Source organism: Bos indicus x Bos taurus, chromosome 10 (genome assembly GCF_003369695.1).
Source record: "Bos indicus x Bos taurus breed Angus x Brahman F1 hybrid chromosome 10, Bos_hybrid_MaternalHap_v2.0, whole genome shotgun sequence".
NCBI classification, from domain to species: Eukaryota; Metazoa; Chordata; class Mammalia; order Artiodactyla; family Bovidae; genus Bos; species Bos indicus x Bos taurus.
Genome location: NC_040085.1, coordinates 82,846,487 through 82,864,689, shown reverse-complemented (window position 1 = coordinate 82,864,689; position 18,203 = coordinate 82,846,487). Strand labels below are relative to the sequence as shown.

The 18,203-nt window shown below is 53.3% G+C and overlaps 1 protein-coding gene across 2 annotated transcripts in view; it reads right to left on the bottom strand.

Moving 5' to 3' along the window:
- Positions 1 to 1,039: 1,039 nt before the first annotated feature.
- ADCK1 (aarF domain containing kinase 1) overlaps positions 1,040 to 18,203 on the bottom strand; it is a 140,363-nt gene continuing 123,199 nt past the window's right edge. For both annotated transcript variants that reach the window (XM_027552541.1, XM_027552543.1), the window contains exons 8-11: positions 10,052 to 10,201; positions 8,446 to 8,643; positions 4,202 to 4,395; positions 1,040 to 2,715 (exon numbers count right to left, since the gene is read on the bottom strand). In XM_027552541.1, coding sequence (XP_027408342.1) covers positions 2,544 to 2,715; positions 4,202 to 4,395; positions 8,446 to 8,643; positions 10,052 to 10,201 — 714 coding nt within the window. In that variant the 3' untranslated portion in view covers positions 1,040 to 2,543. The remainder of the gene's footprint in view (positions 2,716 to 4,201; positions 4,396 to 8,445; positions 8,644 to 10,051; positions 10,202 to 18,203) is intronic.

Sequence of the window (18,203 nt, the reverse complement as noted above, 5' to 3'; positions counted from 1 at the left end):
TTCTTAGTAATGGGGGGGGGGGCGGGGTGGAGGGAAGAGGGTCTGGAGATTTTATTCAGTCATCTGGCTAATGATTCAATAAATTGTGCTAATACAACGAAACCCTGATAAAAACTGTGGACACTGAAGCTCAGTGATGCATCTCTGTGCCAAGAGGGTCCTTCCATGGCAAGAACCCAGAAGCTCAACACACAGGACCCCCCAGACCTCACCCTGAGTGTCTCATTTGCCTGATCTCAAGTGTAGTGCCTTCCTGAGCTCTGTAAGTCATTCTAGCAAATTATCAAGTCTGGGGGGTAGCAGGTGGTAGAAACTCCCAAATTTGTAGTCAGCTGGTCAAAAGTACACATGGGCTGGGGACCCCAAGCCTGCAGTGAGTATCTGAAGTGAGAGCAGGCTCACGGGAAAACTGCGTCCTTAAGGGAAGAGAGGCTGCACTCACTCCAGGTCGTCTACATCAGAATCGCACTGCAGCAGCACAGGGGTGCAAGGCCACCCTATCTTAGGCCTGAGGAACATGCAGTACTCAGTCTGACTTTTCCAGGGCTTTTGGTCTCCTTTACCCACCCACTGCGCCCAGTCCACTGAAAATCCAACTTCCTCTGAAGTCAGTGTTAGAGTCACTATTCAGGCGCATATGACAGCCCAAGGAGCAGGCGTAATTCACACGGCCAGCATTGTGGAATAAACAGCAAAGCAGGGACCCTCATTCAGCAACTGTGCGACTTCAAGCAAATGACTAAATCTCTCTGAGCCTCAGTTCCCACCTCCGTGAGATGAGGCTAATGACCCTTCGCCCTCATAGAGTTGATGAGACAAATCAATGACGCAACTTACTTACAAAGGGTCCAGCATATTCTCTCACATGTGGCAGGCACTCACACATCAAGCCCTCTATTTTCAAACTGCCCTGTACCCCAAACTGTCTCAGCCTCTCAGCTCTCTGGATAACTGTTCTGGCAACATGCTGATGTTTTAGATCCCAAGGCAGCAGGAAGCCAACCATTAAACCAAAAGTGAAAAGCAAGTAACCATTACCTTGAACAAAAAGGACATTTATATTTACTTCAGTGGCTATAAAAGACACCATAAAATATAATATGCAGCATGCATCCTCATGATTCATAGCAGATCTTGCAGATTATTCTCTCAGGTCCCTGGGTGCATCCAACTGGTCACTAAGAACAATTAATTCAAAGGGATGGCAAACCATCTCTGGTCAGTGAAAAATCTGCTTGTTGTATTATGAATAAAGAGAACAGAAAATGAGATTCAAATTTAGGATTTTTTTTTCTCTACCCTCATGAATGAGGTGAAGTAAGATCAGAGAGATTCAGACACAATTACCGTGAGCCAGGGTGCTCAGTGAGAGCTGGGACCTGCTGCATCTGGGGTCATAGGGACCTGGAAACTACGGACACAGAAGTTACAGCAGGCGTTTGCAGGTATCCCCAAAACCGGAGCAGATGATCGGCGGGGGGGTCAGGGGGGGATGGGCAGGGGGCAGGCTGGCAGCAAGGTAGAAGCAGCATCTGGCAGGTCACCAGCAGGTTTCAGAGCACAAGCCCAGCCACATGACTGAGGTTTAGACAACAGTCTCAGGAATGGGGATATCGAATGATGAATCTGAGGGCTAAGTCAGGAGCCAATCAACAGAACAAGGGAGGTCCCGGGTCATAGGGGATGAGGGGAGAATCCAGGGGAAGCAACGCCAGAGGTTTCTGCTGAGCCTCTGAGTTCTTGGCCTTCAGCTTCCTAACAGTGGCAACCAAGATCTGTCTTAGAAAGGAAGAGAAATATACAAGAATCAGAAAGTGGACACACAGTGGAAGGCTGGAAGGATTTCGGGGACAAGAAGTCAAGCAGATCACAATGGCACATGGCATCCGCGGCCACTCCTACCTCGTGGCCTGAGTGGACTCACTCCCAACCTGGAATAAATGGCCTGCTGACCACGCTCTTGCCCTGAAGCCCCGAAGTGGTTTTTATTGAATCACAGTACATAAAGTCACCAAAGGGGTCACCACGACAGCTGTGAACTCACAGCTGCAACAGAACCTGGCCCGGGGGCCAAGCCACCCCAGGAAGGTTGGCACCTCCAGGGAGGGATGGCTCAAAGAAAGAAAACTCTTCTCCAGCAGTTCAGGGACCAAGCCCCTCTGCAGCAAAACCAAACGTCTGGCGAGTTAGATGTGCCCTCGGTGGGCTAAGTAGTCCATCTTGACCACAAGAAAGGTGAACAGAAGCAGGTGGGGCAGGTATCCAACCCAAAGGCACAGACGGAGAGCGGGAAAGCAGACCGTGGTGCCTTCCCCCTGGGAACGGCTGGAAACCCTCCCAGGACGTGGCCTGAGGCCCTGAGACACAGGCTTCACAGGAGAGGACTTCCAGAGGTGGAGCATGACAGTGCCATAGACAGGGATCGCGGGGCTCCACGGGGCAGAAACGGGGCAAGCGGGTGGAGACACGACGGAAGAATGAGGGGTGAAGAGACCCCTCAGCCGCGGCAGGGGCCACCGCCGGGCAGGGGGCAGCGCGTCCACTCAGTGTGAAGCAGGCAGCAGCCAGCAGAGCAGAGCCCAGACCCAGCCAGTGAGCCTCAGCCCCTTCAGGTGCAGAACGAGCTCCTGAAGGTTGATCTTCCATAAGCTGACGGCCTCCCTCAGAGAGATCTGGGCCCTTCTGAAGAGTGAACGGGTCTTCTGCTTCTTGTGCCTATAGGAGGGGTGCGAAGGAAGAGAGAAAAGACGCAGAGTTGAGACGAGCAGCGTCACTTGGAAAAACGGAAGGTGGTGGCTCTGCCAAGTCACCACTCCGCCTCCCCCAGGAGACAACGGCTCCTGGTCACGCGATCAGACCACTGCCCAATCCGGGACCAGAGGAACTCAGCTGGTCTACAGGCGTTTTCCAGGTAAGTGGGGTAAGTAAAAGCAGATGTTGCACACCTCATCAAAGGCCTGGAGGACCCGCTGGGTATCATGTTCCAAAGTTTCTCTTTTTCCAAAAGTAGAGTTTATATTCATCAAGTCAGAATCCACCAGACTCAAATGAAAGAGCTCTCCCTAATTTTCTGAGGCTACGAATCACCTGGAAACCTAGTCAAGGTGGTCCTGGGAGGCTGGGGCCAAGATGGATTCCACCCAGCTCAAGGCCTTCTGCACCAACAAAAGGACATGATGGAAACTGGTGTTTATGAGGATCACCTACTCAAGACTTTTGTTTGCTTTTTTTTTTTTAGCCATACCACACAGCTTGCAGGACCTTAGTTCCCCAACCAGGGACTGAATCTAGGCCCCAGCAGTGAAAGCACCGAGTCCTAACCACTGAGCTGCCAGAGAACTCCCAAGACTTCGTTTCCGGAACCTCAGAGGAAGCATGAACCGTGTTCAGCCCTTCCCTAGGCAGTGTATTTTGCTGTAATTCAGTATTTGATAGCGGGTGCATGATGCATGTGGTCAACACTGCCGTCACCTGTTTATCAGAATGACCCACTTGCTGCCTAGGATGGAAGGATGGCTTGAAGCTGACCAGGCCAGGCCTCCCCTCTTGGGTGCGAACACTCAGCCAGAGCATGGGCCTTCCCATGTATATGCTACCATCCAGTAGAAGAGCCTGGGATCCCCATTCCTCTACTACTGCCTCCCTGGGGAAGCACCCTTCCCTTCCTCATCAACACCTTCAGGATGCTGAGGCATCTGAAAAGACCTGAGATCCTGAGAGAGCCGGCTAGTGACACGTTTCCTGAGTCACAGCCACACTCGCAGGGAAAAGAACACTGGCCTCACTGCCTGGCGGGTGCTGGGGACACAGTCACAGGACCAGGCACGGATGAGATATGAGCCAGGGCATACTGATCCCAAGTCTGGGGACTCTCGGGTGGGACTGAGACTATCAGAAAATGCTGCAGACTTTATTGAGCGTAAGTGTCACGAGGAAAGCTTGCCCAGGAAGCTGAGGTCCCAGAACCCACAATTTTAACCAGCAGAGGTGGCTCTCCTGGACCACCTTAAACATAGCCCCCAAGTGTCAGCCAGTTCCCTGGAGCTGGTTTCTGCCCCTAACTTCCTGCAGGGAGAGCTGGAGACTGGGGAGCTCAGGCCGGGCCCTGGGGGCTGGAGGAGAAAGGGGAGGCGTGCAGACCCCTGGGGTGGATCAGGGAGCTGGGGTGGGGTGGCAGGGGGAGGCCGGAGCCCACACTCACGCGGCCAGTGCTTTGATGCAGCATCGCGACATGTTGAGGAAAGAGCTGGCGCTGGCGCGGGTGCCCAGGGCGGCCTCGATGCCCCGCAGCAGGTCGTTGGTCTTGAAGATGAGCAGCATCTGGCGTGGCACACGGTTGAGGAGCTGGCTGATCTGGGGGAGGTAGTTGGCCGCGTGGTTGCGGATCTCTGAGTCCTGAACAGAAAGAGGCAGCCTGAGTGGGGCGGGGGGCCTGGGGCGGCAGCAGGCATCCGGGCTGCGAGCGATCGGAAGGGGCTGTGGGGAGGGTCCGGGAGGGAGGGTCTAGCACAGCGGCCTCAGCAGCACTAGGAACCTTCCTGGGGGAGAAGCTCAGCCCAAGCGGTGTTGTAGCCAGACGAACCTGGTCAGGACGTCTCCCCCAACTTCCAGCCCAGCACCGGACACCGCACCGGAGCCTCATTTCTACTGCCTCTGCCGTCCTAGCTCCTTGCAGCTGAGGTCACCAAGACCCATCCCCCAAGCCCCCAGGCCAGTACCGATGGGGCAGGGAGTCTACCTCCCCTCCTCACCAACTATCTGATGGGTCCCGCCTCTCAGCCCAGGGGTCCACCTTTGTGTTATTCTCCAAGGCTCTGTGCTGGCCACCAATTTTCAGGCCAGGTCAGGAATGACTCTTGGGAGCCGGTACTGGCTGAGTCACCAGTACTGGCTGAGGCCCCCGTCCCTCCAGCCAAACCCAGGCTGGTGCAGTCGAGACCTCTGAGATCCTGACCCCAAACCCAAATCCAAAGTCCTACCCCACACCCTGCCTGACCCGAGCCCCACCAGATCTGTTTGCACAGCCATAGCCCATCACTGTCCTCCAGGCTTGACCCAGCATCAGCCCGCCCATGCCTAAGGTCCTCAGGACCTCGGGGCAGGATTCAGGGCTAGCCCTTGCCCATCCTGGTGGGTAAGTTTCAGGGTCAGTTTCCCAGCCTTCCCCATCCCTGTCATGGTTCTGAGAAGATAACTGCCTCCAGCCAGAGTCCTGAGTATAGAGCGAGGCTCTGATCCCGTCTCAGTCTCCAGGGAAGCAATGATGGCGATGGTGATGACAAGAGTCCATGTGTACTGAGCATCACTAAGGAACCCAGGCACTCTGACATGCTTGCGTGCGTTAGCTCATCTCATCTTCACAACAACCCTATTAGGTGAGCGTATATCCCCATTCGAGAGGAGGAAGCTGAGGCACTGAGAAGTAAAATAACCTCCCCAAGGTCCACAGCTAGTGAGGCAGGAGTCAAACCCTGGTCATTCAGCTCCCAAGCCTGCACCCTCACCAGCAGGCTACACTGCTTGTCATCTCACAGAGCGCCGTGCAGCCCAGGGTCCTCCCCTAAAAGCCGGGCATGCTGTGCCCACCTCCCAGCAGAACCCCAAGGGCCCCCAGAGGCAAGGTGTTGGGGGCATACGGGGCGAAGTCACACCAGGGCCCGGCGGTGCTGCCCAGCGCTTTGCCCCGAAGCTGCCTCTGCAGCAGGAGCAGGACTCCAGGCCCTTTCAGGCACACGGGTGCACCGCCAACAACCGCCTCGCTGTGAACCTGAGATGTCCCCAGGCAGGAGCTATCAGACTAGAACATCTCAACGTGAAGCCAGGCGCCAGGAGCCCGTCTGCCTCCCCACCTCCCGTTCCCTGCTGCTTGCAGGGGCTAAGGCCAGATCAACGCCCCTCTCACCACAGAGGCCCCTCTAAGCGAGGGGGGCCTGGCCTGGCCACAGCCCCTCTGGACCCAAACGGAAGCCCCTGAGTCCACCCAGGCAACCCTAAGGGGCTATTTCTCAGAGCAGCACAGCCTTCAAGCTTGGCCCCTGCTGGATGCCTACCTGATTGCAAAGATAAAACTCTAACTTAGTTAATATCAACAGGTATCATTCACCAAGCACCTACTGAGTGCCAGGCGATCTTTTCCATCTTTGTGTTTTTAATCCCAACTATAGGCTGTGTGCACGCTAAGTTGCTTCAGTCATGTCCATCTCCGTGAGAACCCATGGACTGTAGCTCTCCAGGCTCCTCTGTCCATGGGATTTTCCAGATAAGAATACTGGAGTGGGTTGCCACTTCCTACTCAAGGGGATATTCCCCACCCAGGGACCGAACCCGGGTCTCCTGCGTCTCTTGCACTGCAGGCAGATTCTTTACGGCTGAGCCATTGGGGAATCCCGTAAGACCTGGTACAGCCAAAAGAAAAGAAATAAAAAGCAAACAGACAAAATGCAACTTGGCTCCATCCGCTTCTCTCCACCTCCACCGCCGCACAGTCTCAGCCCCAAGGTCTTTCTACCTGCCTCAGCCCCATGGCTCATCTTGCCCCACTCCAGAGAGAGACTTAACAGAGGGAGTCTGAGCATATCCTTCTCCTGCTCACAAGCTGTCCAAGGCTTTGTTTTGTCCTGGGAAAGAATCTTAACTTCTCCTTGCATGATGCTCTCCCAGTCCAGCTGCCATTCGCGTCTCAGCCCAGCACGCCCCTCACTGACTCAAGACTCCCCAACCTGCCCCCTTAAGCCTCCCTTTGCCTGGTTGCTTTCTCCAAGTCCCTCCTCTGGCTGATGCCTTCCTTTCTTTTATCCATCTGGCTGCACCAGGTCTCAGTGGCCGCACACGGGCTCTTGGTTTCAGTATGGGGGATTCCTTCCCTGACCAGGGATGGAACCCGGGCCCCCTGCATTGGGAGTGTGGAGTCTTGACCACTGGACCACCAAGGCAGTCCCTGGTGCCCTTCTCATCCTTCAGGCCTCAGCTTACATGTGGACTTCCCCGTGACGTCTCCTCTAGAGCACCCCCCCACCCCACATCATCACTGCCGCTCTGCTGGCCTCTCCCTGGCACCTCTAACCTGTGATCACGCCATCTACCTGTTTGTGTACCATCTGTCTCCTACCTGTCTCCCTCTGTCACACTGCAAACTAATGGAAGGCCTGTCTGTTCACCACTGGGGTCCACAGGCACTCAGTCCAGCGTCCAGCAACCAAACAACGTTTGTTCCATGACCAAATTTCAGAGACGACGGGGAGGCCCTCTGCATGGGTTATCAAGCAGAATCATACCCCTGTTCAGCAAAAGAGGGAGAGGGCCTCTCTTCTTCTGAGGCGATGCACCAAAAGCTGCATGAGCCTGGGGCAACCGGCGGTCATCTTTGCCACCAAGTTTTCTGGGAAATGATGGCAACTTAGTGGAAAGCGGAGCCAAGAGATGGCAAGACGTGGCCTGCTAGGGGGACGTTGTTGGAGACTCTGGACCCAGCCATTGCTAAAGCCCCCACCCCAAGGCAGCTCATGGAGGAGGACTCTGAGGCTGAGAGAGGTGATGAGAACCCTCCAAGGGCAGGCCACCAGGAGAAACAGGGGCTGGAATCAGAGCCCAGGGCCCTCTACCACACAAGCAGAATCCAGTCCCTCGCGGCAAGCGTGAGCCCCTCCCCACAAGGACACAAGCCAAGTCTGCACAGGCCTGCCAGCTGACAGCCTAGGAAGATGGGAGGCGATTCCACGAGGAACTGAGACGCCTGGGCAAGAGCTCACCCTGAGCCAGGAAGAATAAGCCCCGCGTCTGGCCCTGCTGTGGGGTAGCGATGAGGACACATACAGAGAAGGGCGCTCCTAGGGCGGGCCTCACCCTGGCCCCGGGGACTCTTGAGCCCTGGGGACTCTGGAGCCCTGGGGACTCTCGTCTAGAGCCTGTTCCACCACAAACTCCATAGCATAATAGGACAGAAGCAAGCCTTTGAGCGGCATGAGGAACTGAAGCCCCCTCCCCACAGGGCACCCTAGATGAACCCCGTGAGGGGAGACGGTCCTCAGCAGGAGATAGCAGGCAGTACCAGGCTCACTTATGAGTCAAGTCTCTGGGGGATGCCCAGAAGTCCTGCAGGAGAATGTGGCGGAAGGCTGAAGTCTTGAGAGGGCAGGTCGGAGTGAACATCACGGGGCCCGGGTTATACAGTCAACGCGACCTACTTAATCCTCCAGGTTGACAAGGCCGGAAGGGGGACACAGAGGCACGCCGCTCCCTGTCCCCCAGCTCCCCCCCGGGGACACTGTTTCTCTCACCCCACCCCGCTCCTTGGGCAGGACCTCTCTAATTCTACCCTCTCTACCCAACTCCAGCCCCACCGCCCACCAGCGTGCTCTCAGACCCTGGGTTGGCACAGTTCCACCCTTGGCCCTGCCCCCTTGCCTCCTCGGGGACAGGACAGGACCGGGAGCGGGGGGCACCCACCTCTGTGGTGGTGACAGGAGTCTGGCCGATGCCCTTGTTGACCGAGTCCCAGGACCGGGCCGTCAGCATGCAGGCGAACAGGGGGTAGAGGTCGCCGGCTCCCAGGCGCTGGCTGTACTTCCTCACGCTCTGCATGTCGGTCCAGATCAGCGACTGCCAGAGGCGACAGTAGTCCAGGCGGAACTCTTCCGTGAGCGCCTACAGCGGGGGCAGCATGGCAGGTCAGGGGACAAAGACCTTGTCTCCACCTGGTGTGACCACCGTGAGCAGGGGCGGGGGAGACCATGACACCTGTCCGTTCCCCGCCATCGTCAGCCATCCTTGAAGATCCAAGCACAAAGCTACTGTTGGGTCAGCCTTGGTCCTGGAGAGTGTTAGAGGCTACCACCAGCCCACCAAAATCTACACTCCCCTTTTCTTCCCCCATACAGGCTACCACCAGGCCTTCCTCCTTTTTAGATGTAGCCCTCTGCCTGAGTGCTGACCGATGGGATGTGCCAGAAGCTCCACTTCCAGACCTGGTCTGTGAAAACGTTCCCAGGCATATTCCTCTGAGCCCTCACCCTACTCCTGGGGGCTGGTGGGCGAGACCCTCAAAGAGACCCCGGGAGGTGCAGCCTCGGTCAGCCTCTGCCTGCGGGCTCCTCCACGCACCCCGGACTGGTGTGTAAGCAGGCAATGAGACGTCTGTCGTGTCTGGGCCATCACTCATTTAGGGGCTGTGTCCACCCAAAACTAACGTGCCCAGCATCACTGAGCCTTTCAAAGGAATCCCAGGTTTGGGGATGTGTGTGCAATCAGAGCTCTGACCAGAGGAGTGGGAGACCAGCAGGGAAACCTCGCCAGAACCATTGGCTTCATGGAATCAAACCAGGACCTGGGATCGGCAGGGAACTTGTCAACTCCCCGGCAGCAACACACGGCTCACTGGCACCAGCTCTCTGTCCCCAGTTCCAGAGGATGGACTCAGGGTCATCCAACCTCTGTGAGTTTCCCACCCCTCCATGCTTCCCCACTAAACACGATCTCCTCACTGGAGCTGAGTGACCCTGCCCCCTGCCCCATCTAAGCTCATCTGAGAGCAGCTCACCTCCCAGGGTCTGGCTGGCCTGGGTTTCCCTGGGGAAAAGGGATTTTTTTTTTTTTTTTGGCAGCTGACAAAGTCGATTCACACATCCAGGTACAATCTCATCGACCCCTCAAGGCTGCTGCTAAACGAGGGATTATCATTCTCACTCTGTTGTTGGTGTTCAGTCACTCTGTCATGTCTGACTCTTTGCGACCCCATGGACTGCAGCACACCAGGCTTCCCTGTCCATCACCATCTTCCGGAGTTTGCTCAAACTCATGTCCATTGAGTCAGTGATGCCTCCAGTCAACTTGTCCTCTGTCACCCCCTTCTGCGGAGGAAGCTGGGGCTCAGAGAGCTTGGAGAGCTCATGTGAGCATGACTTGCACAAAACGATTGCCCTAGGGTGTAGGGCAGCGCCCTCTCCAGCTACCTTGCCATCTGATCCTGTTTCTGTGGTGGACAGGGGAGTTCAGAGGGCTCTGAACCAGGCAGGAGCAGAGCCTGGGGCCGGCCGGTGGGAAAGGGCCCTCCTACCTGGTACAGCCCGTGGTCCAACAGGACGATCTCCACCTTTCCCGTGTCTGGCCGCTTCCGCACCAGCACGTTGCCCGGGTGGGGGTCACAGTGCACGAAGCCGTTGACAAAGATCATCTCGCTGTACATCCTGCCCAGGTGGCGTGAGATCTGAAAGAGAAGGGAGCCGGGTGGGAGCTGCACCGTGCTACCACCTGCCTCAGAGACTGGCTGCTCAGGCTGGCCACCTTCAAGAGGAAGGCCTGAGCAATCATGGTGGAAGCGATGGCTTGAGACCCTGTAGTTCTTGAGTTGACGAGAGAAGCTGATCGCTAATCCAGCTTTTCCTAACTTTAGCTCCACGTTCGATTCAGCTGGAACTCAGAAATGTTGGGGGTGGTCCCCAGGTATCTGTAGTTTTTTAAGCGTCCAGGGTGATTTTAATGGATGGCGAGATGGGAGAACCGCTGCTTCTAGGGTTCCTAAAGGCTGTAACACCCACCTCTCCACACTTCCCTGTTTTTTTGTGAGTCTTTTTCCCTTCTTTCTTATCACTCCCTCTTCACTTTTTCCCCCCAAAGCTGAATGCGGGTTGGAAAGCTGGGTTGGGGGTAGGGATCATTCTCTCTGCCCCTCCTCCAAGGCCGGGGGTGCTGAGTACCAGGGACAGGTGGCCCCAGCATCTCCAGGTCAGCTCCAGGGGCACCTGGAGTCACATGCCCGCCTCCCCTCTCCCTTCAGGCCCCTTTCCCTACTCCCCTCCCCAGCAGAGCCCAATGCTAATCTGATTTATGATGTCTGCACAGAAGAAATGACACTGGAGAGGCCATTTAAATCATCCTGTCAGGGCCGCTCTCCCTGCCCAGGCAGCCTCCTTATCTCTACTCCCTTTTTATTAAAGCTAAAAGCCTTTTCCCAGCTAGGGAACAGCTGCTGAAGAGAGGCAGACCCGGCCCCACAGATGGTCTGTTGACAGGTTTCCAGGGGACAAAGGGATGCTCATCCCAGGAAGCTGATGTCCTGAGGGCACACGCTGCCCTCAGTATCCCTCAGCCTCGCCTGGACCCCATGGGCACTAACAAACATACCTCAGCCAGAGGAGAGGAGGGGCCCCCGGGGTAAGGAACACGGAACTAGGGCCTTAAGATAAAGACTCAAGTCCTTTCCTTGGCCTGCGTGTGTGTTCAGTCATTTAGTCGTGTCCGACTCTTTGCAACCCCTGGACTGTTTAGCCCACCAGGCTTCTCTGTTCATGGGACTTCCCCGCAAGGATGCTGGAGTGGGTTGCCATTTCCTCCTCCAGGAGATCTTCCCAACCCAGGGATCGAACCCATACCTCCTGCATTCTCTGCATTGGTTCCTTGGCCTACAAAGTCTGCTTTGACCAGGCCCAGCCTCCATCCCTGGTCTCAATCTTGTACCACTGACATTCCAGCCATAATTGATCTCTTTCTCTTCTCAAATAATCCCTGTGCCTTCCTACTCTGGTCCTTTGCACATGATGTTTGTTCCAGGAGCATCATTCCATTTCCCCTTCACCTGGTTCACTCCTCTCTTCCTTCCCATCCCAGCTGAGCATCATTTCCCTGGGGATGCCTCCCCTGCCCTCCTAGATTAAACGAGGTTCTCCTGCCATACACTCTCATAGGATGCTGCAGACTGTTCCCTTTCCTTTTTTTTTTTAAACGGTGCTGCTTTTTGTTTTGTTTTCAGTTTTATTTATTTATTTTTGATGGGGCTGGGTCTTCATTGCTGTGCAGGCTTTTCTCTAGTTGCAGCAAGCAAGGGCTCCTCTCTAGTGTAGCCCTCACCTGTGGTGTGCAGGCCTCTCGTTGTCCTGGGCTCTCTTTCTCGGGGGCACAGGCTCTAGGGCATGCAGGCTTCAGCACTTGGGGCACACGGGCTCAGAGGGGCCCTCCTGGGCTCTAGAGCACATGCTCAACGGTTGTGGTGCACGGGCTTAGCTGCTCTGCAGCATGTGGGATCTTCCTGGACCAGAGATCAAACCTGTGTCTCCTGCACTGGCAAGCAGATTCCTTACCAGTAAGCCACGAGGGAAGGCCTGTAGTTTGTTTTTTTTGTTTGTTTTTTTAATCACTAGCACACTCTTTGTGTTCTTATTTGATTAACAACCATCTAGCCCACTGTTGTAAGCTCCTATGATGACTGGAACTGATTGTTTCATTACATAGTTTCATTGAGGTCTAAGTTCCATATCATAGACTGGCTCTGTTATCCATCCCCTTGCCTGTAAACAGGCCAAACATGTGAATACAGGACTCTGCCTTCAACATGAGTGAGACCCTGGTCTCTCCACATTTTTCTGAGATGCCACGGTTCTCGCCTCTGATGCTTATCCTAACCCCATTAGTCTCCTCTGAATCCCAATCCATGATAATTGACCTCAAATTCAACCATCAAGAATAATCTACTTTAGTAACCACAGCTGTCATCCTTATTAAAGGGCCCTAAAACTAAGCACAACTGTTATCCCCATTTTGCAGATTAGGAACTAAGATTCGTCAAAGGTTTAACTTACCCAGAGCTACCTGGCTGGAAAGAAGCAAAGCCAGGATTCAAACCAAGTGAAACCTAGGCTTCTAGGAACCATAATTCTATACTGGCTCACAAGGACGTCTGCACTTCTCAATTGAACTTCATGACCTTGAACAAGTTAGTCAAACTGTCAGCTTCAGTAACACAGAAATAATAATAGTGCCAACCCTCACAGATGACGGTCGGGCAAATGACAGCATCGTGGTGCTTAGAACCCAGCATGACGCCCGCTAGTGCCCCTGATTCCTCATAATACTCCTGGAGGGGCCGAAGACTAGGTTTCAATGTACCTGTTTGTTTTCTAAGAAGTTAGTTTATTTACTTATTTATCTCTGGCTGCATCAGTTCTGAGCTGTGGCACGCGGGTTCCAGGGCGTGTGGGCTCAGTAGCTGGGGCGTGTGGACTTAGTTGCTCTGCAGCACACGGGATCTCAGTTCCCCGACCAGGGACTGAACCTGAGCTCCCTGCGCTGGAAGGCAGAATCTCAATCACAGGATCACCAGGGAAGTCCCTACTTGTGCCTTTTAAAGGAATGATGGAATGAGGGTTAAAGAGGCTAACTGAAGTCCTGAGGCTCCGACTGTGCCATCAGGGCCCTGCTACCACGCACTCCAGCTCCCATCATTTCTCCTGGGGGGAAAGGAACCCAGTACCTCAGTGTCTGTTGGCAGCAGGAACAGCCTTTGCCCCGTGTCAAGTCTCAGACTCTGGCTGAGATGGGGGGTATTTCCTGGGAGAGGGAGCCAAGCCAGAGCCAGTCCCTGGATGAGCCAGCAGGTCCCTACCTCGGCACCCCCAAGAACCCCTTCTAGGGAGGCTCTTGGGAGCTCTATGGAGCCGAACCCTGAAGGGCCATATCTGCCAAACCAATTGCATTTATTAAGTCATAATTCATTTTTATTTGTCAAGGACGCATATGAGGTCCAATCAGGGCTCCTGATCAGCCCAAGATAAGCAGGGCAGCCAGATGGAGCTGACGGAATTTCAGCCCAAAGCAGAGAAATGACATTTCATTTAGTCTGAGCCAACCTGTCATGGGGAGATGTATGATCTCCTCGAAGCTTTTTGAAATATTGCTGATCGCTATAGGCCCCATATTACGACATTGAGAGGTGGCCCCGAGGGGTCTGGGGACTCAGGCTGGGGGAGCCTTGGCCCATGAGAACTGAGCTGCTGCTACGGGAGGAGGAAGAGCAAGAGGCTGCCGACCGAGGCTCAAATGCAAAGCGTTAGTCTCTCAGTCGTGTCCGACTCTTTGCGATCCCGTGGACCGGAGCCCGCCAGGCTCCTCTGCCCATGGGGATTCTCCAGGCAGGAGTTCTGGAGTGGGTTGCCATGCCCTCCTCCAGGGGATCTTCCCAACCCAGGAATTGAACCAGGGTCTTCTGCCCTGCAGGCAGATTCTTTACCACCTGAGCCACCAGGGAAGCCCTTCCCCATCTGGCTGCCCCTACCTGGCATCTTTCCTTTTGGGGGCTGTTTCTGATGTTCATTTTAACCAGATATCACCTGGACAGGCAGACGGGGAAGGCAGAGACAGGACTGGGGTCCAGCCTGTGCCACTGGCTTCACCCTGGGGCCACCCTAGCACTGCCACTGCGGGCACAAGCAACCTGGCGGCCAAGTCACCTCCCCTCTCAGTCTGGATCTAAGTTCCCTTAGCTGATAAGTGGGACTGGCCCCATCTACTCTACTTCCTCGCAGAGCAACCTTGAGATTCAAGGTCAAAATGTGACTGCACAAAAGGGAACGCACTTTACACAGTATACTATATGACACAAAGATGCTTGCTTTCTATAATGAAGTATCTTATTATTTTAAACTTGGGAGAAAATATACCCATTATCACCATCAAAGAGTAATTTTCAAAAAGTTAAAAAACTTGAATATGGTACAAATATAGACTGAACATGTGTCAGAGGTTGTGAAACTCATCAATACAGGAGCCCACAAGAAGGTAGCTACTGCTAAGTCACTTCAGTCGTGTCCAACTCTGTGCGACCCCATAGACGGAAGCCCACCAGGCCCCACCGTCCCTGGGATTCTCCAGGCAAGAACACTGGAGTGGGTTGCCATTTCCTTCTCCAATGCATGAAAGTGAAAAGTGAAAGTGAAGTCGCTCAGTCATGTCTGACTCTTTGCGACCCCATAGACTGCAGCCCACCAGGCTCCTCCGTCCATGGGGTTTTCCAGGCAAGAGTACTGGAGTGGGGTGTCATTGCCTTCTCTGCAAGAAGGTAGAGCTAGTTCAAATTGAAGATTTTCAGGGACTGGGAATTTATGGGCATTTAAACAGGAATAAGAGGCTAAGATTCCAGGATTAGATACAAAACTGGTTATTGGCTGACTGGGCAATAACGAAATCATAACCTTTGGGTTATCTTTTCCAGTGGGGAGGAGTTATTGGCATCTCTACTGGATAAGATCTACAGGTTGACATATGACTTCAGCCTAAGCCCTTAATTGTCAACAGCAAAGTCAAACAAAAGTACATTCCCTTAGATACTAAAAAATCCTCAGGTAGGCTGCTTAAACAAATGCTCAAGGATGACTTTGAAAGGACAAACTGCACACTCCCATCTCTAAATTTGGGGTAGCTTTTCCTTTTCCTGGCCACACTACACAGCATGTGGGATCTTAGTTCCCTAACCGGGGATTGAACCCAGGCCTCCTACATTGGGAGCACAGAGTCTTAACCACTGGATCACCAGAGAAGTACCTCAGTGATTTTTCTTATCTATCAGAGTTGCAGTAAATTGTGAATTGCCGAGAGAAAGGCAGCCAGTCCCCTCCCTCCTACTCACAGAAGCACCGAGAGTCGCAGAGGAAACCTAAGGCCATTACTGGGTACAAAACCCTCTCTCCATCCCTTCCATATACCTGGTTCTATCTCCTCCTCAAGAACAAACAATTTTAAATGAGGCTGCAGTGAACGTGGGCGAGCAGGTATCCTTTTCATATGGGTTTCATTTCCTTTGGATGTATACCCAGAAGTGAAACTGCTGGGCTATATGGTAGATCTGTTTTCAGTGTTTTGAGGAACCTCCATATGGTTTTCCATAGTGGATGCACCAACTTGCATCCCCACCAACAGTGCACAAGGGTGCCCTTTCCTCCACCTCCTCACCAAGGCCGTTATCTCTTGTCCTCTTGATGACAGCCATTCCAGCAAGTGTGAGAGGATGTCTCATTGTGTGGTTTTTATTTGTATTTCCCTGACAAGTAGTGGTGGTGAACACCTTCTCGTGTGCCCCTTGGCCATCTGTATATCTCCTTGGGAGAAATGTCAGCTTCTCTAAGGCTGCCCCTTACCCCGTTAAGGGCAGTTATCTACATAAAGACCGGAGTCCCGCCTTTTCCCAATGGTAACAGCTGACACTCTGTGCCACCCACCATTTCAGGCAAGTTATCTGAACGCACAGCCACCTCTGCAGGAGACAGGTGAGGGAAGCGAAATACAAAAAGAGGAGGCAGCTTGGTTACCTGGCCAGCAGTTAGTGAAACCATGGTCCAATCCAGGCGGCCTGGCTCCAGGGAGCACAGTTTCAATCACCAACCCCTTCTGCTTCTCCACTCACGGGAAAGCTCCTTACTGGAGGCAGAAACTGCACCAGAAATCCTCTGCAGGTCCCCACAGCAACCAAGAAAGCATTCCATTTGGAGAAAAGAGGCACAGTGGGAAATCCAAGGCTGTTTGTCTAACCAAAAATACACTGTTAACTAAAGCCATAGTATAGCTCTTTTTAGGGGGAAAAAAAAATCAGTGACAAGTTTTTAACAGTTCCATGTAAAAAGAATGTGCCACTCACATAAGTGATTTCAGTAATCACGTAACCCCTTTATGTTTCTAACAGTAGGGAGGGGAAAAAAGAACAGAAATCTATTTTTTTTTAAAGTTTGAATAAAGAATTAAATTAGTAAATAATATCTAAATCAGAGTTATTTTTTTATTTTTCTCAAAACTTGAGTTGTTTGAAAGCACTTTAATTATTCTATAATTACATGGATTAATGTATTCCCACCCCCCACGGGAAAGTCTATGTTCTTGGGGGTGTCATGGAAGCAAGGCCAAGATATTAATAATCACACAAGTAGCCCGATATTAAGTATAAAAAGGTTAGTAATTTGAGCTCTCTTTGCCATTTCCCTGGTGGCCACCCAGGCTTCTAGAGGCAGAACCACAGCCTTCAGGGCCAGACAACTGCCCCGACCACTTTCCCCTCCGCCTCAATCCCACCCCTGGGATATATAAGCCTCAGTTCCTCACTGCTTCCCAATCACAGAGTGGTCAATCTCGGCCAGCGAAGTCCCTGAGAGTGAAGACAGAGGGGACTTCAGCCACACATGGCTGGGAGATGTAGTGAGGAAGAAAGAGGAACTGGGTTCACTGACAGGAACCTGGGGAAGTTTCTCTCATCTCGGAGCCTCCAGGAGCTCGGTGAGAGCTTCTCTAGACTCGGCTTGAACCGGGACAGTGCTTGAGAACGAGGGCAGGGAGTATCTACAGGCCAATAAGGGCCCCTGGCTAGTGACACTCACAGGGTCATGGCTACCAGCGGGGCGGGGAGTGGATCCAGGGGCCACGGCTCCAGGAAGACACAGATATCAATCTCTGACATCCCCACTATGGGCAGCAATTCACTCTGAAGAAATATGTGTCCACATCCATCCACCCTACCGAGGTCAGTATTTAAAAAAAAATGACCAAAGAGTTTTTCCCTAAATTTCCCCCTTCTTTTGGCAAATATTTTATTGCCAGAGTTCCAATAAAATAGGCTGTGCTGAGTATGGACTGTGGGTCCTGCCCCACCTGCTTCACGTTTCAATCATCAAACAATCCAACACTTGTTTTTTTTTTTCTGGCTGCACCACAGGGCGTATAGGATCTTAGTTCCCTGACCAGGGATCAAACCTGTGCCCCCTGCGATGGAAACATGGAGTCTTAGCCACTGGAAGCACAAGTCTTAACCACTGGACCAGAAAAGTCCCTGATGCTCTCTTGCATCCACTTTACAGCAGGCAACTGAGGTTTCCCAAGGATGATGTGCACCCCCAAGGCGACACAGTTCTTAAGCAGCAGAGCCAGCGCGAGAATCCAAGAAGGCCAACTCCAAAGCGATGCTGTCCCCACTCGTGACACCCCTGCTGTTGGGGAAATGAGTCTCCAGGAGCCCACTTGTGCACCTAGATGCCTCCAACATACCCGAGCTTCTAACGACCTGATGTGAGAGGTTACAGAGAGGGGGCGATGGGGGGAGATGTTTTTACTCTAGTGATTTCAGTTAGTCTTGTTGTTAGTCGCTCAGTAATGTCCGACTCTTCTGTGACCTCAAGGACTGTAGCCTGTCAGGCTCCTCTGTCCATGGAATTTCCTAGGCATGAATAGTGGAGTGGGTTGCCATTTCCTTCTCCAGGGGGGTCTTCCTGACCCAGGGATCAAACTCATATCTCCTGAACTGGCAGGTGGATTCTTTACCACGGAGCCACCAGGGAAGCCCTGTGATTTCAGTAACCGGAGTCTTTGTGCCTCTTTGGCTTCTCCTCCCTGGTCTTCTGAGTGCCTTCCACCACACAGTCAGAGAGGCTCCTAAATGGGAAATGACACTGAGCACTAAG